The 27797-nt window shown below is 44.3% G+C and overlaps 1 protein-coding gene across 2 annotated transcripts in view; it reads left to right on the top strand.

Annotated features, from left to right (window-relative positions):
• Window positions 1-27797, top strand: part of ksr1a (kinase suppressor of ras 1a) — a 39260-nt gene continuing 11463 nt past the window's right edge. For both annotated transcript variants that reach the window (XM_083764922.1, XM_083764923.1), the window contains exons 1-4: window positions 1-479; window positions 22672-22812; window positions 24273-24420; window positions 26011-26479. In XM_083764922.1, the coding sequence (XP_083621048.1) occupies window positions 264-479; window positions 22672-22812; window positions 24273-24420; window positions 26011-26479 (974 nt within the window). In that variant the 5' untranslated portion in view covers window positions 1-263. The remainder of the gene's footprint in view (window positions 480-22671; window positions 22813-24272; window positions 24421-26010; window positions 26480-27797) is intronic.

The raw sequence follows: 27797 nt of genomic DNA, 5'->3' as shown, positions 1-27797 counted from the left end.
TAGTGAACGGGACAGACGACAGATCAGACAAGACGAGCATTACTGGGACTGGCAGTGTTTTGGACTTATACACCGGGCTGCCATCGAGAATCCTTCTTTGATACATTTATAGTACACATTCTGGCTGCATTTGTAGCATTCCAGATTGGGACTGCAGGTCTGGGAGTCTGGGACGTGTGTTATAACTTGCATTCTAGACCAGTGCGTCGCTGGTGCATATGCATTTTGACTCTAGCCCTTCAAACGGTGCCCAATGCTGAGGAATGGATGGTGTGTGTGATAAAGGTGGAAAGATGGTCGAGAGCGATGAGCAGCCGGAGAGGGAGAGCCGCGGCAGTGGCGCTGCAGCGATGGCCGCGCTACATCAGTGCGAACTCATCCAGAATATGATTGAAATCTCCATCTCCAGTTTGCAGGGGCTCCGGACCAAATGCGCCGCGTCCAACGATCTCACACAGCATGAAATACGCACTGTGGAGGTAATTTATGTTTATAAAAATGTGTAAAGCACTGAAGCTTGGAGCCCCTTCATGAGAAAAACGCAAAACGTCCAGTCAAATTGCGGAGTCATGAAGCCTGTGTCCTCAAATAGGCTGGTGAATATCAGCTGCAAGTGTCACTGAGGTGCTGAGCATATATTTTGTATGGTAGCCTACAATATACTGCAGCCAGAAACCCAAAATAGCCATTAACTTAGGCTCAATTGTTTAGGCTATACATTATATGCATGACTGCAAAACATGCAAAAATGTCAGTGACGCCTGATTTGGTTCTTTCTGTGTCCTATAGGAATTATTTGACAGGAACCCACGGATAGTCGCTACATTTCCGTTTTTGTGTTTCTTGCGTTATTTTATTCAGAATTTTGCATAAATAAACTATTTGCAGATCACCATTTCGCATTTCTACATTAAAGCCATCGACACTTTTTCAACAATTTAAACGTATAGACATCATCACACTGAGTGTATAAATTCCTCCACCATAACAGACACTCGGACAATAGTGTTGCAATTGCTGCTATTGATGTTGATATTGATGCGCTGATATTCTGTCTCTTTGATCCGAATTCAATTCAGTTGTATATTGGAATTTGGGATGATTTAACATTCGTTTCCCCAAGAGCTCTTAGGCAATAAGCGTGTGCACTATGGGAGAAGTCATGCTTGGTAGCATGCTGGGTAGTGTTGGCGCAGACATAAGCTTATGATGCAGAAATCGTATCCTCACTCGGCCCTCAAAGGCGTCACTATAACCCACTTTATGCACAATTTGGATGCATTGATTTTTGTGTGCATGTGCTTTTTACCTCCCTGGATATTTATAGTCACGCATTGTTTCTAAAATAGCTGTAGAAGTGAGATGACTGCAGAATGTTATTAGTGATGAAGCTATGGTATAGCAGGCCCTACTTTTGCATGAAGGTAGCGTGAAGGTGGTAAGGAGAAGAGTATAGGCCTACGCCAACCTTTTCTGTTGTTGATGATCCATGTGCTTGTACGAAGCTCACTGTAAAATATATTCTATTCTAGAAGCTTGTCTTGACAATGTTGACATAACCGATAAGATAGTTTGTGTAGGCCTATAAAGTGATATATAGAGTCAAATGTCAGTTGACGTTGTAAGGGTGTTTTTTAATATAATAGGCTATATTTATTTTGTCTGTAAGCCTTGTTCTAAAAATAGTTTTTTACCAAATTAATGCTCACTAGTGATTGACCGGAGGAGGGTGTCAGTTGCTTTATGATACAGTATGTGCCTCATGTGGTGACCCTTTCTAAATAAGCCCTGTGTAATCTATTCAATATCATCATAATGTATGTCTGATTAAAGTCAGAAAAAAATCAGCACCCAATATTCAGTAGTTGACCGACCACGATGTTCCAGTGTTCCCCTCTTTTTTTTTAAATCAGCTCAGCAGGCTGATTATACCACAATGAAGAAAAATCAAGTTCATCTGGATATGGCAACATAGTTTCTCATTTAGGTATAGGCCTACAGTTTTAAATTCTGTTTAATAATGCCCTCAATGTTTTGGACAGGAGTAAATTATTGGTAATTTGCAGATGTAGGTTGGCATGGTACTTTTGTGATATTTTATGAAAGTCACGCATTACAAATTGGCTTTAATTTTGAAGAATGTAATTTGAACTACTTTGTAACACTATCCCTGAAGCCCATATCTGCATTAACATTATATATCCCTAAAGCATTTATTAATCTTCTTATAATGTTTTATAATTTGTTATAACTACCACTCATAAATACTCATAATACTTCATAACTATAATCATAACAGTATAAAAGAATATATTCCGTTTACACTGTATAAAGCACTCATAACTTAATACTCATGACACATAAGCAGTGCATATGACTTAAGGACAAGTATCATAATACTTACTTCTTAAATGCTGATCACTCAGATTAATTGGATCCTTTGGCCAGGATTATAGTGTATTATAATTATCATATAGTTATAATACAGTATAATCATATAATGCTTTATAATCACTGTAATGCATTATCGTATTAGAGAACCTTTTTACAGTCTATGGCAAGAACACACAACATGTTTCTACACCTCCAGGAATGTCATTACTTTACTTAAAGCACCCAATGACCACGTAACAATGACTTATAATCACATTACAATGAGAATTATAATACACTGTGAAATTGTAAAATATGTGATTGTCCAGCAATTATTCTTATTATGCTTATGCCTAATTATTACTTGACCATATACGTAATTATAAAATGCTATATAATATGTTATAATTATTGTCATAACATTTATGAGTGCCTATATAACTGTAATTGTATTGTGCTATACACATATAATGCATTATAAATATGTTATAATGCATTATTGACATGGGCTTCACAGACAGTAGTGTTACAGAATACTTATATACTCTTTCTCAAGATGCCATTATTGCATTAATTTCTAGGAAGTTAACTCTTACCATATAGTAAACACAAATGGGTCTATCTATGGTGCTTTTGATTTATTTATCCTTCTTTGTAATAAAACTATTTAGCACTGTGCATGGTGTACAGTGTACACCATGCACATTATAGGCATTAATATGTGTAGTTGTGTACACTGTACACAACTACACACATTGGAATCCTTCATTAGCAGTGGTTCTAGCTCCCACTGTGACTAGTCTGTGCAGAGGACTCATAGTGACCGATCACTTCCTGGAGTGTTGTTTTGTACATGCGTTTTGTTTAAGCATCGGCCTGCCAGACAATAGCCATGTCATGCTGGCCTCACAATTCGCTTGGGAACATAAATAATCTTAGTTCTCTACCGGGTCTTCCTGTAAATGTTTCCTTGTCGTGGCTCTTTGATCTGCCATATTCCTGTCCTTGGTGCAACCTGTTGGTCAGGCTGTCCAATGAAAGTGTTTGCTGTGTTGTGCCAGTCAGAGACGGCTCTCTCGCTCTCTCTCTCTATCTCTATCTCTATATATAAAATCATTTTGGTGTCCTGTAGTGTAGGCTTCAGGACACCCTGAAGTAGGCATTTAGTACCAAAACATTGGTCATCTTAAAATAAAGTATTTGCACCGTGACTACGATACGAGTTGTGTGACCTCTCCTCTTTGTTCAGGTTTGATCAAGCCGTGGTCACTGGTCAGCACCTCCCCACTATTGGTGTGCGCTCCTATACCTCTTTGTTTGCTTTGGTGTCCTTATAGGCTCATATCCCGGACCCTATTTACCTGTAATGTTCTCTCGTAGCTGCAATGGGAAGGTAAAGTGACAATTTACCAGTAAAGCCATGATGGTGCTTACGTCAGAGATGTTAGTTCTATGAAGAAACTGTTCTATGAACAATATGCTTCATAAACAATGTTGGTGTAAGAGATTCTCTTTGTATTCATGGAGCTATGCGTAGAGATACAGTAGCATAGGAGACAGTCTAGTGTGTGTTTGTGTGTGTGTGTGTGTGTGTGTGTGTGTGTGTGTGTGTGTGTGTGTGTGTGTGTATGTATGTATGTATGTATGTGTGTGTGTGTGTGTGTGTGTGTGTGTGTGTGTGTGTGTGTGAGAGAGAGCGGTTGTGTGCATATTATTGGGTCATGGGAGCATGGTATCTAGTGAGAGAGGGCCTCCAACTGGAGCAAAAACTGTTAAATTAACTTATAGGCTTCATAAGAGCAATGTTGGTGTAACTACAAGATTAGCTAAAAATATATGTTTTACTACGATGCTAGTTATACAAGTACTGTGACTCCTGTCATTATTACTTTGTCGGAGTTGGGAGTGGGCGAGAGAGAGTGTGGAGATGGATATTTTTGAGTGGTGCAACCACTCCCTTACGGAGCTATGTGTGTGGTTGGGTGGGTGTGTCTGAGCACGAAAACAGCGTGGTTGTTTTTCACCACCTGTGCTCAACCTAACACACACACACACACACAAACACACACGCACATATTAACAGTATGGTGATTTCGGGTGTGCCAGTACAGTACAGTGACAGTACAGTACAGTAGAGGGACCCCCACACGGTAACTCTGTCATTTCTCAACCGTTTCGGACACAGACCGGCTCACCGGAATCGGGCCGGCACCCTGGGTGCGTTCCTGTGGGTCAGTACAGTGACAGTACAGTACAGTAGAGGGTACAGTAGAGGGACCCCCACACGGTAACTCCATGTTTTTGTTATTTTATTTTCGTTTATTCTGGTTGGTGTGAAGAATCTCTGCACAAAAGAACAAGAGTTATTTCACTTCTTGTTTTCTGCCTGAATCCTTTCTTTCGCCGTCTTCCTTCTCTGTTCTCATTCTTCAGTGGTACAACTAGGAATCAGCCCAGTGTTCTCTGGCGCAGAGCTGTTGATGGAGGCACTCATTGCATGGGTACATCAAATGACAGGGTCCTATTCGGACATCCGCCTCACTTGGCAAGTTTTAGCCTCTCTGGTTCTCTATTGAAAGAGTCGAATATTTTGGTTCTAGTTAATTTAGTTAATTCATTTTGGCTAACTAATAAAGTCTGATAACATAGCTGGCGTGCTGAATCAGCTAGCGTGGTTTGCCAGGCATTTCAAAGGGAATAGTTAGCACAGCAGATGTAAAAAGAAAATAATTATATATATATATATAATGTGCATTTTAATGGCAGCGGACACAGTTTGCAGTGCCAATTGTCTGTGTAATAGCCAATACAATAAATAAACCTATAAAACATGACATGGCATCGTCAGTGAAATGTAAACAATATTTAAAACCTTTTAAATTATTTTGTATAGATGTAAGAACAATCAATGACTTAACATCTCCAGGAAGAGAAAGGCTGTAGTTCCACTTATTCAAGAAAATTGTCGACCTTCGTCAAGCTTACCCAATAACATAAAAAACTTCAACTACAAATTTTAGGGATTTGAATGTAAGAAATGGGCCAGTTCAGCTTAGCAGGTGGTTAGAAACTACCAGACTGAAAATATATTACAGGCCCCTATATCATCCTAATGTAGGCTGCCAATAGAGCATCGCAGTCCCGCCCCCTTTCATGACGACGCCAGGCCCAGGAAATAATTCCCAATGCATTTTTCCCATAGACATTTCAAAAAGTATTTATTTAAAGACCTTTTAAGCGTCGTACAAAGCCAACTCGAGTTGTGACAAATCATGACGATAAACACAATATTTTGGACTAAACAAATAATTACAAAGAAGAAAAACAAGAAAAAAAGTGTTGTAACCTGCCGTTTTCTTCTTCTCTCTAATTATTTGTTCGGCCCGGAAAATTGTGTTTGTTGTCATGATTTGGCACAACTCGAGTTGGCTTTGTACGAGGCTTAAAAGGGCTTTAAATAAATACTTTTTGAAATGTCTATGAGGAAAATGAACAGGGAATCATTTCCTGGGCCCTGGTAGGGGGTGAGACTGCAACGCTCTATAGTGGTATGGAAAGCATTTAAAGATTTTCAATGAAAAGCCAAAGTCAGAAATGAACAATGTCTTCTTTTTGAAGTGGGGGTGAAGCCCATCTGATCCTGATCAGATGATCCTGTAACACCATTTTAAAACCACATGCCACTTTCACTTCTTCCTAGAGTCCTTCTTGGGTTTCCAGTTGCGTTGTTACCACATGGCTCAAATGGTAACGCCCCAATTCCATCTCGCCCCAGCTTTTTCCGCCAACCTCATGCTGACAGCTCGGTGCGGCGGTTCTTTATTCTTTATTTTGTTTTACTGAGAATAAGGTTAGAAAAATTTTTAGGGTTAGGCATAGTTTTACTGGGGTTAAGTTTAGGAATAGGGTTAGGTTTAGGCATAGTTTTACTGAGGTTAATGTTAGGAATAAGGTTAGGTTTAACCGTTTAAGCATAATTTACTTAGATTACCGGTACTTTAGGAATACCAGGCTGCGCTGTTCCGCCGGCTGTACGCCCGGGGCGAGTTGGTAAAGTATCTATACTTTAGTACTTGTATTTGTATTTTGGATATTATATTGTGCTTTTGATTCCACTACATTTCCAGGAAGGGGAAACATTACTACATACATTACTAGAGTATACTATTTACTTAAGTTACACTGATTAACTTTTCAAGTTTTATGTCTGAAACCAGAGACAGAGACAGTAGAGATGCACAGAGCCGCGGATGGGCTTTTTCCTCACCATAATCCGCGTGTACAAGTTCATTATCCATCCATCATCCAAACTCATTAATTATATCATCCTATTTATAGATCCGCACCGACTGCACCACAGGGATGCACATGGGAATCTATATGGATACTTGTACAAACAATGTCACTCACCAGTGTCGCGATGAGATGAGGACGCCATCTTCTTATTGGTTCACCAATCAATAAGTCTGCCTCCCTGCTCCCCGACTCCTCCCCTCCCCAGTAGAACGCAGTGGAGAATACTGATGTCACCAAATTTGGAGCGACGCCCCGCTGCACTGTTATTATCGAAATACACTCCTATGCCACTTTTCCTGCTCGGCTCGCCCAGGCTTATTTTTCCCCTTTGAAAACAAAATGCCTGCGGTTTCGAAGGCTACTCTCACTATAGCTTCTTTAAGTCTAATGTGTTGTTGTTTGGAACATGGAAGGACCCCTTGCTGGAAAATGCGCAACATTCTAAAGGTGCTTATAACCACGTCCTGCTTCTCTGAGCAAGTTGGGCAACACGGAAGTGCCTCTCGCCTACAACAACTGCAGATTATTCTTTGGGCAGATAAAAACGGCGATAGCCACCAAATGTGCTGACATCATCAAATTTGTGATGACGGCTATGGCCGCTTTAGCCCAAGGAGTGTTTTTTGTGCAAAACTAATGCTTGGAATGGATTCAGCATCATGAAACCCCCCCCAGTTTGACATGTCACATGCTACTTAAAGCATGATGAAATTTTGATTTGTTTGTTAATGGTATGGTCATATTATACCAATTATGAAAATTGCTCAACATATGCAAGTTAGCATCCGTCAGTTTCTACATGTTGGGTAGGTACCCATACTCAACATTTCTAACATAAAAGTTTGTTGTACTTGTCTGGGTTCACATTGTGTGCATATTCATAAAAACAATTACTCGACACACATGGGCACATCAGAAGCCAAATTGTAAGAGTACAATTCAATGAATCACTTCCTTTATACCGATAGTACTCAAGTGTTAAAAACATGTACTTTTGAAAACTTTTAAAAGCAAGTACTCAAGTACAACTTTAACTTTGTACTTTGTCCACAACTGACTGTGGTTTACCTGTGATGCCATATGCAGTTTCGCAGCAGAGCTGAGTTGCAATGAGAAATATGACCACTAAAGAGCCACATCAATTTAATTCACGCGATGAGTTTGACTGAATTGTGAGAGGTCAAAGTGGTTGTCACACTTGTGATGCCAAGGGGCATTACTCCTATATTGCACTCGAGTACAATCAAGAGAGGCTTGAACTCACATTATATTCTCATTGGGAGAGCTTTATTATTCTGCTTGAACAGTATGTGCTTTTCCCCCCCTGTCTGCCATGCGAGTGAGAAGATAATGGTACTGGCCTCTCACATGGAGTGTTAACTGGTACTTCTCTTTTCACATGCTAATGCCAGTTTGTCTGATGTGTTCTCTCTCTCTCTCTCTAAACGCTCTGTATTTTAGTATGTCCGTCTCCTTGTCTTTGTCGTACTGCATTTGTCAACTGCATTGCCATGTCCGTATTTACTGCTGTTAACCATGGGGCCATAAATAGATTGAATTAACATAATGCATGCGAGTGTGATGGTTCTCATAAATAATTTCATAAAGCTAAACTATACACTATATTAGCCTCTCAGGGCACATTGCACACAAACCCTGAATTATGCTCGCTCCACGTCAGTGAATATGGTCTGCAGCTGTGTGTTGTTGACCGTCTAGATAGGAAAGCATCATTGTTTTCTTTACTTGCGGTGTTGGAAAGAGTTCTCCGGCCGCTCATGGTGTGAGCTATTGTGGCTGGGTCTATATTTAGACGTCTTTCTTCCTACGCATATTGAGGGTTGGTTGTTAAAGAAAATCAAATGACGCGCAAAGAAGCTTCTGCACAGAGGAGGGTCGGGAGGGATCGAAAGCCAATCAGCTGGGCTGCTTCTTATGACACGGCAACCGCTGTGTCTGTGTCTCTGTAGGAGGCCTCCGAGGAGACAATGGGAGAATGTGGCTCAAACAAGGCAACACAAGGGAAACACAATGCTAGTGATTGTAGCAAGTATAGCAACATTGGCACCGTGGCTCTGTTCCCACTTCTTCCCATGGGCAGAGTAGCCAATGGACCTGGACTGCATGATGTGGAAATCAGGGTGATTTAACCGTGGCCTTATGAGCCTTTAGCCTTGAGAGCTATTCCTATTTCCTACGCAGACTGAGGATGAGTTGCTTTGTATCCTGTAATTTTGAGGCTGGGTGTATTTCTATTTTGGGAAAGGGGGAAGGGGGGTGGGGGGTGGGGGGGTGGAGGGATTGGCAGGGCTCCAAATGACACAGAGTATTGCATGGTGTCCCCTGTTGTAAATGCTTAAATGTGCTGGGTGTTTGCAGTTCTGATTCACTGTAATTATGTCATTTTATCTTTAGTCCTAGATATCCCAAATATGAAAGTTTGTTCATTCTCTGTATATACCAATGATTAGTTCATTGTACAGTCTGATTCATGTTCACCCTATTTAACCTCTTTATACTGTGGCTGTTTTGAAATGTCCTTCCAGACAGATTAATCTGTCTCTATTTTCCGATGCCAGACATGGCAGTAACATAACCCACAACACTTGACAATAGCCCTCTAATTGAAGTGATGAGGCTAATGGGAAGGATGTGCACAATCATGAATGCACACAATAGATGTTATGTTCAACAGTATTTCTATGCTCCTGAATGTAAAGTTTCAGAATAATTTCCGTCAGAATCCTGGGTCCATGTGTGCAGGGCCATGTTAACATCATTATGGGCCCTATAGGCAAAGGCCGATCAGCATGAACAGTGAGCAGTAAGCTAATAATGCCATTAACCCACATACGAGGTTTCCACTGGACACACACTGGTCTGATGAACCCATTCTGACCTGAGATCAGATTCTAAAAAATGTCAGTCATTCTTCGATTTTTCAAAAATAGCAGACCTACAAGCTTGTATCGCGCCACTCAGTGGCGCGATATGAGCTTGTAGATCTGCTATTTTTCAATAGCTAAAGCATAACATGATGCTAACACCAAAATGGGTGCCCGGTCAGAATGGGTTAAAGAACCACTTCACCACTTCACCACAATTGTTTTCTGTGTCTGATAGGAGGGCTGTCTGCTGTTCAGAAACCCCGTCCACCAGTGACATGATCATCATCGGTGGGCAGATAAAAAAAAAAAAAACTATAATAAAAAAACCATGTAGGCCTATTTAAATTTGTATTATCGTGAGAACGATGGCTTCCATTTCCAGAATGTATAATAATAACGTGCATCCGTTAAAACTGCTTTATAAATAAGAGTTTATAAATAGATGGATAGATGGCCGTCTTGTGACGCTATTTATTCATATTTTTAAAGTTCATTCGCGTGTCTAACTCACCGTTCTTCTCCACCTCCCTCTCTCTCTCGCTCTCTCTCTCTCTCTCTCTCTCTCTCTCTCTCTCTCTCTCTCTCGCTCTCTCTCTCTCTCTCTCTTCTCTCTCTCTCTCTCACTTTAAAAAATCACACTCGTGTGAACTGTGAAGTGAGGGGCACTCTTATCATCATACATCACATTCCGTGCTCAGCCAATCAAATCATCTAAAATTTGGTACACACAGACGCACAAAGCTGGGCATAGGAGGGGCTAGCATCCCACACATTTATACATTTGCCAGCATAATGGTAAACACCACATTGTATGCAGCTCAAATCTCTGTCCTTGCCTGGCCGTTTTCGTAGAAGTGGGATGAACAGGTTGTGGCTGAGATGGTGACCGTGTTCGATACGGTGATCGTCGGCTACACATCACTTCTAATCACACAGATCCTAGAGAGAGCGCTCGGCCACCCGTGTCCCCTTAGCTGACTGCGTGTGCGTTCGGCCGTCTGTGCTCAAATATGGAAATGAGTGGTGATGAATATTGATGATGTCATCGCCTGTGAATGGTGGGTCATGCACTAGTTTTAGTGTATAGGACTATGCTAAACGTGCCAATACAATACCAATAGAATTATTCCCTTACGTATGTCTAGGGTTGCCAGATCAAATCTCTCAGTGAACTTCATCTGCGTCTTCTGAAGCCCATCCATCATCATGTTGTTGTTGTTCAGACATGGCTGCCAGTTCCCACCTGATGTTGTGTGGGAGTCCTGACTATTCCAGACCATATTGAATAACTGCTAACTTGCATAATGTTTTCAGGTTAGGCCTCAAGTCTAATATGTACATGGTACAGTTTTGTTTGCTTTGGAGGCAACAAGACATTTCATACTTTATTGCTTATTATGAGGTATAAAGTACAGCAGCCTTGTGTTACTAAAACAGAAAGATTGGGTATTGGGTAACGTTATGTATCTTTCAGGACCTTTCACTGCTTTGTCTCAACCATTACTATATGGCTCTGGTCTCAGCCACCGCGGTAGATATTTTGACATTCCGTTTTATTTGATTTTGTATGTTGCCACTACTGTTGGAGCAGCCATAAAATACACAGGTTCATCCCGATGTTCTGGGCATCTTTATAATGTTAGTGTTAGTAAAAAGCAGGTAAAAGACTGAAGTTTGAGGCAGACTAACATCAGTCACTTTTCCATTCACTGTAGTAGAAGGAGGTGCGGGGAAACCGCAGATATGTCGTCTCCGCCTACAGGAAATACGTTTCCTGCGACCATGAGACCCGTTTCTGAAGCGGCCTATAGTTTGCCTGTGCATAGACGTGGGACAGGAGATAAATAGTAGGGAAAGACATAACTATAAAATCTATTGTTTTCAAGCAACAAGCAACACAGCATAGACGCGGTAGACGGGTAGCCTCCCTGTCCTCCAGGCAGGGCCAGCCCCTCCTCCTCTCCAGGAGTCAGCCCCCGCTGATGATAATGATGGAGGAGGGGTCAGCACTGGCCATTGTCTGGAACAGTCATACACAGACATACAAAGCGCCACAAAGCCCATGTGACCTGCTTAGCACTTCATCAGGCAGGCCTGCCTGACACCCCTCTCTCCTGGGGAATTGACTTGTTTTATTTCCATGTCTATGGCACTATTGCTGTTATTGTTGTTGATTATTATGAGGCCTCACAAGCTTTGGAGACATTTTCTTTGATCAACAGAGCCCTCAAAAGTGCCTATATGACCAGAGATACAATTCACGTTTGATTTATATTATGACATTACAATCACAACTATTAATCACAATATTTAGGAATATAACATCTCCACTGATATGACCCACAATGGGCAATGAAAGAAAACATGCCACTATCACTAATGTGCCAGTTTCTCTACTGCTATTATTTATTGTGGAAGCTGAAATCGTGATATCTTCTGTTGCACAATGGATTGTGCAGGCCCGTGAGAGGATTATTTCTAGGTCACTGTGCTGTGGTCCCATGTTGGTTGTGACACTGGAGCCACCAGATAAAGGCTTCTGTGCTCACGTGGCCCTTTGTGCACACTGATAATATTGTCTGCATGGATGTGTGCTGTTTGCCTCTCAGATAGCCCTTCCTCAGACTTGTGCTGTGTGTCCTGCAAGAGAAGAGCAGGGCTGCTTTTAGAACACTTCTGGTTTGAAACTCGTTGACTGATAGCCTGTCCCGATTAACTCAAGGACATAATAAATACATTATTATCATCGATATATGGGACCTTGCACCATGTCACAATGCAGAAGCAGAATTTTGTTGCCTTATTCTCCCCGACTCGATTACTAACTTACTCACTCCGAGACAAACAGACTATTACGACCCTGGGGTCTTCATGTGCGTGCACGCCACTGTAGTGTTCTCTGGAATAGAATGCTCTTGCTCAGTTCGCAGATAGGCCATGCTATCCTTGGCAGGTGCAACAAAGTGTGTGTGTCAGCAGCAGGCTCCACGAGGGAGACTTGAGGAAACATTGGAGCGATGGATGCTACTCCCAGTCTGCAGTGTCAGCCCACCCCCCCCCCCCCCCCCCCCCACTGACACGACTGGCTGGCTGTCGCTCATCTCCTCACGGCATTAGGCCGTTGCCATGGTGTTGTTTAGCGGCGCTGACAGGTGGACTCTGACGCCATCCACCCTCCACCCCCACCCCCCAGGCCACATGAGTCGACAAGAGCCGCATTCTACACTGCACCAAAAATACGATAATAATGCAAGAAGAAGGCCACAGGGGAACGATTGCCTATGTGACATCTCAGTGGGTGCACTGCACGCAGACCGCACACACGCATGCACGCACGCGCGCACACATACACACGCACACAGGTAATCACTTTTTTGGGGGAGATTGGGTTTTTATTTTTAAAATGTAATCCTATCTACCTCGCGTAGATGAGATTGAGTGGAGTGTTGTGGATGGTGTGTTTATAGCGGCTATAGTTATCCTCCAATAGAGACGTGAACATTTTGGTTCTATTTTAGGGCTGTATTATGTCAGAGCTCTGTGTTCCACATGTACGGGAAAATCCCACTGAAAACGCTGCTGACGACTCTGAAGTGAGGTTGCTAGGTAACCTGACGTCACCAGACTGCACTAGTGTGTGGGGAGGTAAAGTGGAAGGCTTGCTCATTAGCCACCTCTTGAGCCTGTGTTACTGCTAGCTGTGCTAAGGCACATTTCTGTACACATGACCTCATCCAGATCAGAGGTTCTCCAACCTTTTCATTTCAAAGACCCCATAACTTTGAACGTATACACAATTACACATGGGCCCCTTATGGGTCCATTTGGTTCCATTTGTATACACTCAGAGTTACAGACTTCCATTTTGAACCCCCTCAAGAATCCCTTAGGGTGCCTGGACCCCACTTCGCGAACCATTTGTTTCCAGACATTCAAAACTCTGAATGATGTTGTATGTGACCATGTAGGATGCTTCTGAAACTTGAGCATCATAAACAAAAGACTCCTTGTCTATTAGTAAATTGTCAGTTTGACAAGTCATTTTTACATTAACCCATCCAACTGGGGTATCTCGCACTGCTTGCATCCATACTAATACACTATTTTATTGAAATCTCTTTATAAACTGTGACCTCTAATAATTCACAAAAATAAGATAAGTAGGCAATGAGACAAAAGAAGTAAACAAAACTACATAAAGTGATTTTTCCCCACAATTAAACCACATCATTATACATTTTACCCATATGAAACTTACTGTACAGGGAATGAGGGAAAGCACGACAATCAAGCCAAGCTATGTTGATGTGCACTACAGGAATATGATACACATTATGGACAGACGTACAGTTTTTTGTTTTGTTACAAAATGCTGTGTAAAAAGTTAACACATGGATATGGACATGAACCAAATATCCATAAGCAGCCTACAACAGTTGTAAAAATAGCTCTCCTTATTGGTTAACCTAAAAAGCCAAGGTTCAAACTCCAGTGAGGTGACACTATGGACACAAAGGAGACTGAGGAGGATATGGCTTTACACTAAGGCTCTGTGACTGTTCTCTAATGTTTTGAGAAAAACGTCTTGACAAAAAAAATCTATTTGTTTGACTGTATGTTAAGTTTTACTGTACATCTTTATGTATGCAGAGAGTCATGTTTTTACCCTACTGTAGGTCAAACAGGACATCCCATGACGTAAGTTAACTAGTCAACATGCGTTGACATTATTTTCTCAGCACCTCAGAAGGGCTCTTAAGGGTTTTCGTCTTCCACAGGACCTCTGAGGTCCAGAAGAGGTTTTCACTTCTTCCATCCTTCTGCCCTTCCTTCCAATATCTTGTCAGGACTCGAGTATAATATCCTACAGGACGTAGGATGACCACTCGTAGTACTGTATATGCTTATATGAAGGCAGTGCATCACATAGAGGGCCTAGGACAGGGGTGCCCAAAAGGTAGATCGCGATCTACCAGTAGATCACAAACTAAGACTTGAATTAAGGTGACTTGATTGATTGACATCAAAAGGGTCAGCTGCCTCAAACCCGCAATGCAATAGGCCTATTTTGAGTGTTGTGTACAAACCATTGGGTAGCATTACAAATTGATACAACAAACCCCTACCTATTCCATTTCTCCCGCTCTTATTTCGCATTCCATGTGCATGTGTCTTACAGTATATGCGAGGCCAGCTCCGGTATTCCAAAGCCCCCTCAGATACATATTTAAACTGTTTTCAGCAATGGTTTATTCATTTTTTTGGTGGTTTTTGTTGAGCTCGTCATTTTGAAAGTAGCTCTCAAGTCCAAAAAGGATGACCACCGGTAGTACGGTATGGTTATATGAAGGCAGTGCATCACATACCAACTATAGTCACTGTGATCCTAAAACCCCTGTTGCAAACACTGCGTCATCCTGTGGTGTACTATGGATTGCCTTGTAATATTTTGCCTTGTTGTTATAGTTACATATTATGCCATGACTGTTTTACTGATTTAAGGGATATTTTACTTTTCTTTTGGTAATTTCATCGTCTACTTAGGCTTTTGGGAGTCCCCCAGGCAGTTCTGAAGTTGCTCAATTCAGTAGTTAGATATTTGATATTCATTTTATCAGACATGTAACTTCAAACTGCATTTTAAAAGTGATAGATTAATCGAAAACGGAAACTACTTCTCTCCTTATATGTGAGGAGGGGGGTATTTTTGATAACTTTTTTTATATATATTTTTCTTTTCTTTTGTATCTCATGTTTTCATTTCCCCCAAGAAATATTAAAAATAAATGAAAAAAGTAATTGAAAAAAACACGGACCCCTCACTCACACCCCCCTCACATTAGTAGAGCAGTCTCCACCAGAACCAAGGATGGGTGTTTTTGATAAATCTATCATGGTTAAAATGGAGTTTAAGTTACAATGGGTTTGTATAGGAATTGAGGGCTAGTCTGATGAATATCAACATACTAAATCAAGCAACTTAAAAACTGTCTGGGGGGCTCCTAAAAGCCAGAGTAGATGATAAAATGACCAACAAAAGTTTTGAAAGTGAAATATCTCTTTTAGACAAACAGGCAGGCAGTGTCATGGATTTATTTGAAAAGGATAGTTAATGTTGTCAGTACAATTACTCAAATTGATAGCTCTTGAGTGTAGCTGAATGAGAGCTGTTAACATCTATTCAAACTGAGAGCCTCTTAGCCTTAGCTTAGTTGTTACCCAAGGTGACATCCACCACGCTTATACCTGACATCTCTTTTATTCTAGGTCTCTCCATTTGAATTTTCCTGAAGTGGATATGCTTTTGTTAGCTGTCACAATGCTGCCTCGTACATCCCAAGGCCACTTCTCCTCGGTATCGCGTGGTTGTGTGTGTTTACGTGTGATGTGTGTGTTTGTGGCTGAGCGCATTCAATGAGCAGGGAAAGACGCACACTCCTCATTGTTGCTCAAGCACTTGAGAGGTGGCTGCTGGTTGCGAGCTAACGGATGCTTCGCAGCTCATCTGAAGCCGCTGTAGCCTGCTCAAGGCTGGCTCAATGGACTCCATGGACTCTTGCAGATAAGCTTAGAGATAAGGCGACACACTATACGGCAGTGTTGAGCTGCCCAACACGCGCCACTGCAAACCAAACAAATGGTGTTTGGCACCATGGTGGTGGCCCGTTAGTGACCACCTAGACTCTAGGTGGTCACTAACGGGCCAAGATATAGCCCCTAGGCTCTAGGTCCTAGGGGCTATATCTTGCGCCACCCCGTATCCATAAACTTATTTGCCATTTTTTTCTTTTTTCAAATAGTTAAAATAGCTAATCTACAAGCTCACAATGTGTCAATGTAGTACGGCTATTTGAACTATTTTTTTAATGTTTTTCAAGATAGTAGAATATGGCAAATAAGTTTAGGCATAAAGGGTATGGCGCGCCCAAGATAGGGCCATATGTGTCTCCTTACACCGAACCAGACCAAAGTTGTTTGCAATGACAGGCATCCTAGAGTAGGACTGCAATCTTACTAGTAGGACTAACATAAAGATAAGTCTAACATTCCATTTCAGCTCTGCTGAGGTCATTCTCTGCGGAGCATAATTGTGCAGAACAAGTGTCATGGCAATCCGCCCATTAGAGGATGATACAAGCCGAGCTTTTGTGCAAATTCTGGCCAAGGTGTTGGACGGACGGCAAACAAAGCGAGATGCATTTCACCACCACCAGTTCATGTTTTACACTTGGTTTTACTCACAGGCCACTAGACTTTTGACCCTAGGTAAAGGGGCAGTCCTGTTCTTGTGTCCTTAGAACATTTCTTATATCTCGTATTCGGGGCTTTTATTTTATTGCCATGTGCAGTTCAATCTTTTATATTAATCCTCCAGTGTGTGATCATATCGTAGTAGGCATCGGTTGAGTTGTTTGGTGTTTCTCTGCCCTTTTTAATGGTCTTTCCTCGTCGTCCTTGCTTCCATCACACAGTGGTCCACAGCCCGCCGTCTGAGGCTTTGGTGTCAGGCTTTTATTTAGACAGAGTGAGCGCACTGCAGGGTTCGCCATGTCCTATAGTCATGTTTACTGATGCATCCCACGTCATGAGAGAGCCAGAGAGAGACTACAGCGATGGCCTTCATGGAGGGTTTACTCATTAAAAGTGCTGATTAGCAGAGGCAAACATGGAGAGCAGGACTGGGGGCAGGGTTGCAACAGTGAGCTGCACAGCTAAATCCTGAGTGTAAAATACAAAACAAAAAACGTGGTATAGGGTGAATTCACAAAAGGATTTACGCAGCTTTTACAGGAATTGTAATTCTCAAAGCCAGGTTAAGCAAATAGCATCTTGATCTCGCCAATGGGCCTTTCTAGATATCATCTATCTGGAGATGTCCACGGCAAGATTACACGGAGCGAAAGAGGAAAACATTAATATTTGGTCTAGTATTGCAGATTTCGTCAAGGACATGATTTAGTCTTTATTTTCCTATTGCACAGTGATAGGAATCTTGGCACAGGTGTGCATTTTGTGGCATCTTTGGTCCCGGGGACCTCATAATATGTTGCAGTTTCAATTGCACACAGCTTCCCTACATATGTACTTAGATTCACCAGTAAGTGGTGGTACATAATAAGTGATGAGGGTGCTCACTGCTCAGGTGGGCAATTCAGAGTCAGCAGAATTGGTACTCTGTAATTGGCCCAATTCAACCATTGTTTATAACGGCAATGTTATTAATGAGTCCAGTTGGTTTGAGCACAGCCCTTCTGCTCTACACTGGACTTCAGTGTGACATGGTAGGCTATTAAGTTTGGACAAAACAGCTATGTTTGAGTCCATTTGCTCTAGTCTAATAATTACAGTTTTGATTACTACTATGACATTTTCCAGTTTCACTGCCAGCAATCAGATGCAAAACCTGGGAACTCCATTACAAAACGTTAAGGACAGGGATATCATTGGCACAGTATCTTTTGTTGATCAGACCTTGAGACAGGGCAGATTGTGATGCCTATCTTATAGTGCCATCGGCGACAGCAATCCATTCTTTGTGGATTCTTCGCTCAGTCATTTCTCAGAGTGCTACCCTGAGCAGACGAGCTCTCATCTCCTCCTCTCTCCCTCTATTGCCCTACTATTCCTCTGCATCATCAGGAGAGCCACTGTAATGTTGAGATGCTGCCATGGCATCTGGGCAGGGGAGGAGGTGGGGGACGAGAGAGGCTGGAGGTGGGGTAGTTCCTCAGAAATGTGTTAGGGTGGCGTTCTCTTCAGCCGTTCAGTTGGCACCTGTGGGCACTGGAGTCGGGCGATGATTGCCCAATCGGCACTGCGTGAGATCATCAATGCCAAGTGGGGTGTTCCACTTCCAGTAGAAACGGGGTGGTTTTGTGCTGTGTGGTCGACCAACACAGAGAGCGGGAGAGAACAGATCTACAGGCTAATGTAGTGCCATGGGCTTCAGATATCCTCCTCATAGAAACAAGAACTTAATACAAAGTATTGCATCACGATGCGCTGTGATCTTGTAGATCTGGTATGTTTTGAGTATTCATTAAGCATAACCTGAACCTGGGTGGGGGAGGGGGTGGGCAGGAAGTTGGCCATAGGGAAAACAAAATATCCTACTGTGCACGACTCATTGACTGCTACAACCACACAGCCATGGGAAAGGAGAAAAAACTGAATGTAAACCAAATCATGACTGTTGGAAATATTTCATTTTCTGTGATGTACAGTACATTTTTACATAAATAGATTTCTATTGTATCAAAAGATTAATGGTGAATTCAGTGGATGCTTAATTTCCTGCTTTTTTGGGGGGGGGGGACTAGTGCATTAGTATCATTTTTAGTCCGTACTGAGTGGTCCGTACTGGGTGGTGCGTGGTCCGTACTGGGTGGTGAGTGGTCCGTACTGGGTGGTGCGTGGTCCGTACTGGGTGGTGAGTGGTCCGTACTGGGTGGTGCGTGGTCCGTACTGGGTGGTGCGTGGTCCGTACTGGGTGGTGCGTGGTCCGTACTGGGTGGTGAGTGGTCCGTACTGGGTGGTGCGTGGTCCGTACTGGGTGGTGAGTGGTCCGTACTGGGTGGTGTGTGGTCCGTACTGGGTGGTGTGTGGTCCGTACTGGGTGGTGCGTGGTCCGTACTGGGTGGTGTGTGGTCCGTACTGGGTGGTGCGTGGTCCGTACTGGGTGGTGCGTGGTCCGTACTGGGTGGTGCGTGGTCCGTACTGGGTGGTGTGTGGTCCGTACTGGGTGGTGCGTGGTCCGTACTGGGTGGTGTGTGGTCCGTACTGGGTGGTGAGTGGTCCGTACTGGGTGGTGAGTGGTCCGTACTGGGTGGTGCGTGGTCCGTACTGGGTGGTGCGTGGTCCGTACTGGGTGGTGCGTGGTCCGTACTGGGTGGTGCGTGGTCCGTACTGGGTGGTGAGTGGTCCGTACTGGGTGGTGCGTGGTCCGTACTGGGTGGTGCGTGGTCCGTACTGGGTGGTGCGTGGTCCGTACTGGGTGGTGCGTGGTCCGTACTGGGTGGTGCGTGGTCCGTACTGGGTGGTGCGTGGTCCGTACTGGGTGGTGCGTGGTCCGTACTGGGTGGTGAGTGGTCCGTACTGGGTGGTGCGTGGTCTGTACTGGGTGGTGCGTGGTCTGTACTGGGTGGTGTGTGGTCCGTACTGGGTGGTGCGTGGTCCGTACTGGGTGGTGCGTGGTCTGTACTGGGTGGTGAGTGGTCCGTACTGGGTGGTGCGTGGTCTGTACTGGGTGGTGCGTGGTCTGTACTGGGTGGTGTGTGGTCCGTACTGGGTGGTGCGTGGTCCGTACTGGGTGGTGCGTGGTCTGTACTGGGTGGTGTGTGGTCCGTACTGGGTGGTGCGTGGTCCGTACTGGGTGGTGCGTGGTCCGTACTGGGTGGTGTGTGGTCTGTACTGGGTGGTGCGTGGTCTGTACTGGGTGGTGTGTGGTCCGTACTGGGTGGTGCGTGGTCCGTACTGGGTGGTGCGTGGTCTGTACTGGGTGGTGTGTGGTCCGTACTGGGTGGTGTGTGGTCCGTACTGGGTGGTGTGTGGTCCGTACTGGGTGGTGCGTGGTCCGTACTGGGTGGTGCGTGGTCCGTACTGGGTGGTGCGTGGTCCGTACTGGGTGGTGCGTGGTCCGTACTGGGTGGTGCGTGGTCCGTACTGGGTGGTGCGTGGTCCGTACTGGGTGGTGCGTGGTCCGTACTGGGTGGTGCGTGGTCCGTACTGGGTGGTGCGTGGTCCGTACTGGGTGGTGTGTGGTCCGTACTGGGTGGTGTGTGGTCCGTACTGGGTGGTGCGTGGTCTGTACTGGGTGGTGCGTGGTCCGTACTGGGTGGTGCGTGGTCTGTACTGGGTGGTGCGTGGTCTGTACTGGGTGGTGCGTGGTCCGTACTGGGTGGTGCGTGGTCCGTACTGGGTGGTGTGTGGTCCGTACTGGGTGGTGCGTGGTCTGTACTGGGTGGTGCGTGGTCTGTACTGGGTGGTGCGTGGTCTGTACTGGGTGGTGCGTGGTCCGTACTGGGTGGTGCGTGGTCCGTACTGGGTGGTGAGTGGTCCGTACTGGGTGGTGCGTGGTCCGTACTGGGTGGTGAGTGGTCCGTACTGGGTGGTGCGTGGTCCGTACTGGGTGGTGCGTGATCTGTACTGGGTGGTGCGTGGTCCGTACTGGGTGGTGAGTGGTCCGTACTGGGTGGTGCGTGGTCCGTACTGGGTGGTGCGTGGTCCGTACTGGGTGGTGAGTGGTCCGTACTGGGTGGTGCGTGGTCTGTACTGGGTGGTGCGTGGTCCGTACTGGGTGGTGTGTGGTCTGTACTGGGTGGTGCGTGGTCCGTACTGGGTGGTGCGTGGTCCGTACTGGGTGGTGTGTGGTCTGTACTGGGTGGTGTGTGGTCTGTACTGGGTGGTGCGTGGTCCGTACTGGGTGGTGCGTGGTCCGTACTGGGTGGTGTGTGGTCCGTACTGGGTGGTGCGTGGTCCGTACTGGGTGGTGCGTGGTCCGTACTGGGTGGTGTGTGGTCTGTACTGGGTGGTGTGTGGTCTGTACTGGGTGGTGCGTGGTCCGTACTGAGTGGTGCTGCTGCTAGTAGTGCCAGCCTCACACTAGCTCTGGTCCATAGCCTTACTGCTCCTGCTGCCGTATGTTGCATTAAGGCTATGGAACTGATTGGCTTCCTGCCTCGCATGAAATGCAGACCAGCTTCTCCTCTGTAGCGAATATAAAAATAATGTTTTACCTACTCACCAATACAAAGACGGGTTGGGTAATTAGAAAGCCTACTTTCCTTAGTGGACGCACTTTGAGCCCCCCCACCACACGTATAAATCTACTTTTTGGCCAGAGAGAGATTTTGTTTTCACCGGGGGAAAAAAAACAATAATTTTAGTTACTCCACTGCACCCTCTACCGATATTGCCAAGAGAAACCCCTCATAGAGAAAATCTCTTTCTGGCCAAAAAGTGCATTTATATGCGTGGTGGGGGGCTCAAAGTGCGTCCACTAAGGGAAGTAGGCTTTCTAATTACGCTACAGAAGAGAGGCTGGTCTGCATTTATGCGAGCCCCGGAAGTCGACAGTAACATAGCTCTAAATGCGACGGCATTAGAGCTATGGACCAGAGCTAGCCTCACACGCTGAACTTTGCATCTTCCAGGGCTTTGGTGATGTCACCGCGGTTGCTCGTCATCCGCTTCAATGTTCCAAAGACACTTGGTTGCCATGCCAGCGCAGCAGACACCCTCATGAGATGGCCAGCTCATTGTCCTTTCCATGTAATAATAGCTATTTATATCTAATTGACAGCACTGCTTATGGGTGGGGTGGGTTGTTAAACAAACCCAGTCTTATTTATGAAAGACCAAGCTCAGAAATGGGTGGAAGGAGGTATCAGGCCATTATAAAAGAACGGAATTCTCATTTGTGTGATTTTTGTGTCAAGTTGGCCTTTTCGCACACTTGGGGGAAGATAATATGGCAGCTGGTGTCAGGGGCAGTGATGAAACCCAGATAGGCTTGGATGCATGGCCCTCTTAAATAAATTGAAGGGAACAATTCAGTAAAGTCAGTAATTCTATTTCCATGAAATTGTGTGCAAAGCTTTAAATATTCACTGCGGTGTCTTTGCAGTATAAATAACCTATGATGTTTTATTTTTGCATGCCCAATGGCCTTAGTTTTCACTCACAGGTTGGCTGCAGGCCACATTGAATTTTCTCTCGTGGTCGGATATACCTGGCAACACATAGAGGTGTGACACATATCCTCAAAGCCAGTCTAGCCAGATATCCTAAAACTGTGGCAACCAAATGTATGAAGTTTCTTAAAATTGTCTTTTCTTCATGACATTACTGGAAAAAAAAGTTTGTTTTTAATTCATGATTTTTTTTTTTGCTTTTTTGGGAATGTTTTTTGTTTGTTTTTATGTTTTGAAATAGTAAAAATAAATAAAAATATGTAGGAATATAAAGGGACCCATACAAATGTGTCCGCAACCCACAAATGGGTCCCGACCCAGCGTTTGGGAAACGGTGTCCTAAAATACACATCCCCAAAGATGCTGCCCTAGCTTTGTCATGCCCCTCCCAACTGTGTTGTGTTCTCTGTCGCCCCCTGCAGGTGAAGCTGATGAAGTACATCTGTAAGCAGCTGCAGTGCAAACAGAAAGTGCCAGAGACAGAGAGGCCCGAGGCCCTGGACAGTTATCCACGGCTAGGAGACTGGCTGCGCATCATCAACCTGCGTCCTGAGCTCATCGAGGTGGGCCTGCAGCGTGTGTGCGTGTGTGCGTGTGTGTGTGTGTTAACAGTGGTTCTCTGTGTTTTGGTCGATTGTCACCAGATGTGTCACGATGACATGGGCAAATAAGTCTGTGAATTACAGGAAAAACAGTTAGTCGTGCAGTGCATCTCAGAATATCATGCTTGTTCCTGAAAAACAGCTACACTTGGATGCTTTTTGTGTTTTATTGCCAGCTATTACTAATGATGAGAAACATAATAATTATGATCAAAATGGCCTCAAAATTATAACTAGAAGAAAGGCACTCTGTCGAGGTGCCAACTTGCGCGTTGCACACATGTAGTTTTCTGAAGCCTTATTGGCTCTATTGTAAGTCATTCCTCAGGGTCAGCTTCACGTTATAGGTAACATGTAAGTCAAATTACAATAGATAATTAGTAGTTTTGTATAATATACCTTGCCTTTGTAAGATTTCTGGGTCACATGAAAGAATAGCAGACTTCAGGAAAGAAGCTAAATCGTCCAGCACAGGTTTTTGCCATACATTTCAACCCGTCATTTAATTGACTTTTTCTCAAGCCTACGCCTACAGTACATCGCTGCGTCACTCACTGATAAGAACTGACTTGTGAGTGACACCTTCATTACGCTCCATATATGGCCAGACCTCATCAAATCCTGTACACTCTAGACCAGGGGTCCTCAACTAGAAATGATGAAGGTCCACAAATATTTTTTTGAATAAGACCGAGGTCCGGTCCCATGCGCGGCGTCCATCGGAGAGCGGGGCTCTATGCCCGTTTAGTATGGTCAAGCTTATACAAATCAGATCCCCTTCCAACCAACCAATAATGGGGTGCAGAGTGCAGGCCCGGAGTGGAACTCCAAATCCAAATCACACTGCTGGGGGCCCTTGGGGGACATTTTGGGGGCCTTTGCAGCAATTTCACATGAGAAATGTACCATCTGATGTTATTTATATTATTAACTTAAAAAAGAGGTGGTCCGGACCGCGGTCCGCCAGTTGAATACCCCTGCTCTAGACACTGCCCCCGCTGCCACCCTTAGATCTCCATATATGGAGCTGACCTGGTCTGACATTCCATATGTTGATCTGACCTCATCAAACCCTGTACACTCAAGACACACTCCATATATGGCCAGTACAGAATTCATTCCATATGTTGATCTGGTCCCCCATGTCAAAGCGCCAGTGCTTGCCCAGCAGTCTGCCGTCACCCAGGCGGATGCGTGCACTCGACCTTGACCTTTTAGGGCGACTGGGCGAGGTCCCTTCTCGCCTTCAGTGTCTTACCGGTACAGGCCCCAGTTAGGCCCATCATCCATGGCATACCTGTACTGTTCTCTAGAGCTGTCGCATCATTGTGTTACATTTTGTATTCCTTTATAATCAATTGAATCAATCCGTTCAATTAACATTGTGTAATTGAATACTCATTCATTTTGTCTCTTTGCAGGCAGTGCCAGTAAAGCTGTCCCTGGATGGCTTGCTGCAAATGACAGGTTCTCAGGTGCGGGAGATCATGAGAAGGCTAGGCTCCAGTTCAGAGGAGTGTGCCAGGCTCAGCACTGCCCTCTCCTGTCTCAAGAGTGCCACTGAATCAGGTGTGTGGGAAATGTTCCAAGAGAGAGAGAGAGAGAGAGAGAGAGAGAGAGAAAGGCCCAATCTCAATAAGTTCACCCTGTACCCTGAGCACTGAACCCTCACAGACTTTAAGTAATGTCACTTGCGGAATTGTACGAGTGTGAGGGCTTTAAATGTACAAATAATTATGATATGAAGGACAGAACTTTGTGACATGATCACATCACCTTGACGATGCTAGCAAAATGTGCTTTGCTATTCTTTCAAACGTCTTACTGTGCTTTTAACTTTTGTCCACATTGTTGGGAAGACAAATAATTTCACAGTTGCCAGAACTTGCCACAGCTGTATTGTAGACTGTAACAAAAATCTTTAATCTTCAAATATGGTAGTTCGACCATAGATATTAAACTAGACATGCACTCTGTCGAGGTGCCAACTTGCCCGTTGCACACAAGCAGAGCGCACATATACTGCCGACCTTACGATCAGCCCCTCTATAAAATATATATACCTACCTTGAAGCGTGTCTTAGTTACGTCACCGTCAACAGCCAATAAGGGACCAACATACTGTACGTACGTACATACATACATACATACGTAACCTTTTACCCACCCAACATTGAAACGTATCTTAATTACGTCACCATCAACAGCCAATTATAACCATGCATACCACTTCTGGTCCAGCCGACCACTTGTTACTTGCGCTCTGCTTGAGCAAGTAATAAGCTCATATAATATCATTTATCATAATTAAATTAAATGGTATCAGCTTAAAACAATAAAATAACACATTGCAATAACACATTGTTTTGCATTTAGCAAAACAATGGTAGAGCTCTGTCAGCACTTTGTTGTAAAATCATTTTATGTCTGGAATTAACTGGAATTAATTTGATTTCAATTAATAATGTTTTCTAAAGTTGGCAGCTCTTTATGAAGAGAAGCTGATTGTCCAAATAGTTTTATGACATGGTATTTTACACAAGTCTCGTGTTTGGAGATATCTGGCTCTGGGGCTAGACTGACGACTGTAGACATTTGAAAACTCCGGGAGTGTGGTGCCGACCACTGAGTTGTTTGGATATTAGTTTTCCATAACCGACGTTCTAACCAATATGCCCATATGGGTATATAGTCATGACATCAGGGACCTCCATATATGGGCCACAGACAGACGGGTACAACGGGTACAAATACGGGACACTATGACTCAGACATATTGGTTAGATCAGCAGTGAGACCTAGGTTAGTTAACTGTAGATGTGAGGGCTGCATAGCGGCATGAACCTCTAGTTTTGTAAATTTGCCCAATAACAAAGAAATCCTTAATTCCTGCTTCAGGTTTTGCTGTTAAATTCAAATTCATTTATATATTTTATTTGTATTGTACAATGTTTTGGATTACTTTTTTGCTATTCTGTCTCTCACTGTTGAAATAAAGCTTCCATTCAAATTATAGAATTATAGATCTTTCAGTGGGCAAACTTACAAAATCGCCATGGGATGAAACGATTATTTCCTTCACTGTACGTGAGTGCGGACGCTGAGAACCTCTCATCGGACCAGTCACTCTTGAGTGTTTCTTTTTCTGTGTTCGGCCAGGAGACGAGCTTAGGGACGACGTAGCTCGGAGGGACAGTGGCTCCCTGCTCACCGCAGACCAGCTGACCGCCATGGGGGCTCCGCTGCGTCCTCACAGCCCCTCGCCGCTGGCCCGCCCGTCCACCACGCCGTCCACTCCCTCCACCCCCTGTGCAACTTACCCGCACCCCCGCTCGGGTTCCGTTTCAGCCGTGCCCACGGGCGAGGCGCAGGCTTCATACATCTATGGCGACAGCCCCCTCACGGATCCGTTCCCCATGTCCATGGCCCTTGCGGGCAGATTCCATGGACGCACCTCTACTCCGCCCATAACGCCGCCCTCCAAGAGGCGCCATCGGCTAAAACCGCCGTGCACCCCGCCACCTCCCTCGCGCAAAGTGCTTCACCTGCTGCCTAACATCACACTGACCCGCAGCAAGAGCCACGAATCCCAGCTGGGCAACCGCATTGAAGACCCGCCTGCCAACAAGTAGGTCCACATATGACCTCGTTTCTACTTTCATTGTCAATGGCAAATATGGGACGTGTGGGGACAAAAGCTGTATATAGGAGGGGCTAGCGCCCCTCAAAAAAATAAAAAGCTATTCACTGCTTGGGCTATATACAGTATAAAAGGTTGCACATAAACATGGACCGTTTTTCCATTAATGGCTTTATTTATTAACCCATTTTGGGCGGGAATCCCTTTTGGTGTTAGCATTATGTTATGCTTTAGCTATTGAAAAATAGCAGATCTACAAGCTTGTAGGTCTGCTATTTTTTTAAACTGTCAGGATTTAAGACATTTTTTTAATCTGATCTCAGGTCAAAATGCGTTAAAGAACCACCATTCTTCTGTGCATTAGAATCTGATCTCAGGTCAGAATGGGTTAAGCATGTTTACATTTTGTACAACGTTACTCAAACATTGCTGAACTTAACTTGAATAATTGAGGCAATGTTGGCCAAACATAATTGTGTGGCTATTCCGGCCAATAAGTCATTGGGCATTTGAATTTTGTTCATAAATCAATCAAATTGTTTGCGTTTACTCTTTTTTTCTGTCAGACTTCGGGCTTAACATTATGGTAATTTTTAGGGTCGGTCCGAGCCTCGGGCCGACCCAGTTAGAGTAGGGTCGGGCCGGGCCACAATTTTTGGGCCCGTTGAGAACTTTATGTTAGAATATGACTTTTGGGGTGGTTGTTTTTGTACCCCTGCTGTTGTTAAAGGTCATGTCTCACCCATAGTCTCACCCTAGGAACAGGATCTTACACAAATTTTGACCTGATGGCCAAGATTCAATGTACATGAAAGCCGGCTCTATTAGCTCAATGGTGAACATTTCAGCACTTAGGAAAGCAGGTTCAAATCCAGGGTAGAAGAGGACAGTTACATAGCTGCTTTAAGCTAACACTGGATTTGACTGTGCCGGGCTTATGTAGGACATACAGTACAGTATTTCATCTCACAGTCACAACACTGTTATTATAGACAGAGATTTTCTCACACACACACACACACACACACACACACACACACACACGTCGTACACACACACAGACAAGATCCTGTTGCTCTTTTGCTCTGTGTATTTGACTGGGAGTAAATCCCCCTCCACAGAAGAGATTATGAGTCAAAACAGGAAGCATTTCCTAGGTCTAATGCTCAGTGGTGGTAAGGTACACACACACACACACACACACACGCACGCAAGCACACACACACACGCACACGCACACACAGAGACTAGTGCATTTTCTCTATAACATATGTAACATCCGGTCCATGTATGCAAGCTTTGCTGT

Source organism: Protomyctophum parallelum (assembly GCF_964188405.1).
Source record: "Protomyctophum parallelum genome assembly, chromosome: 1".
Classification (NCBI taxonomy): domain Eukaryota; kingdom Metazoa; phylum Chordata; class Actinopteri; order Myctophiformes; family Myctophidae; genus Protomyctophum; species Protomyctophum parallelum.
Note: the sequence above shows the minus strand (reverse complement) of the source record. Positions and strands in the feature narration are given on the sequence as shown.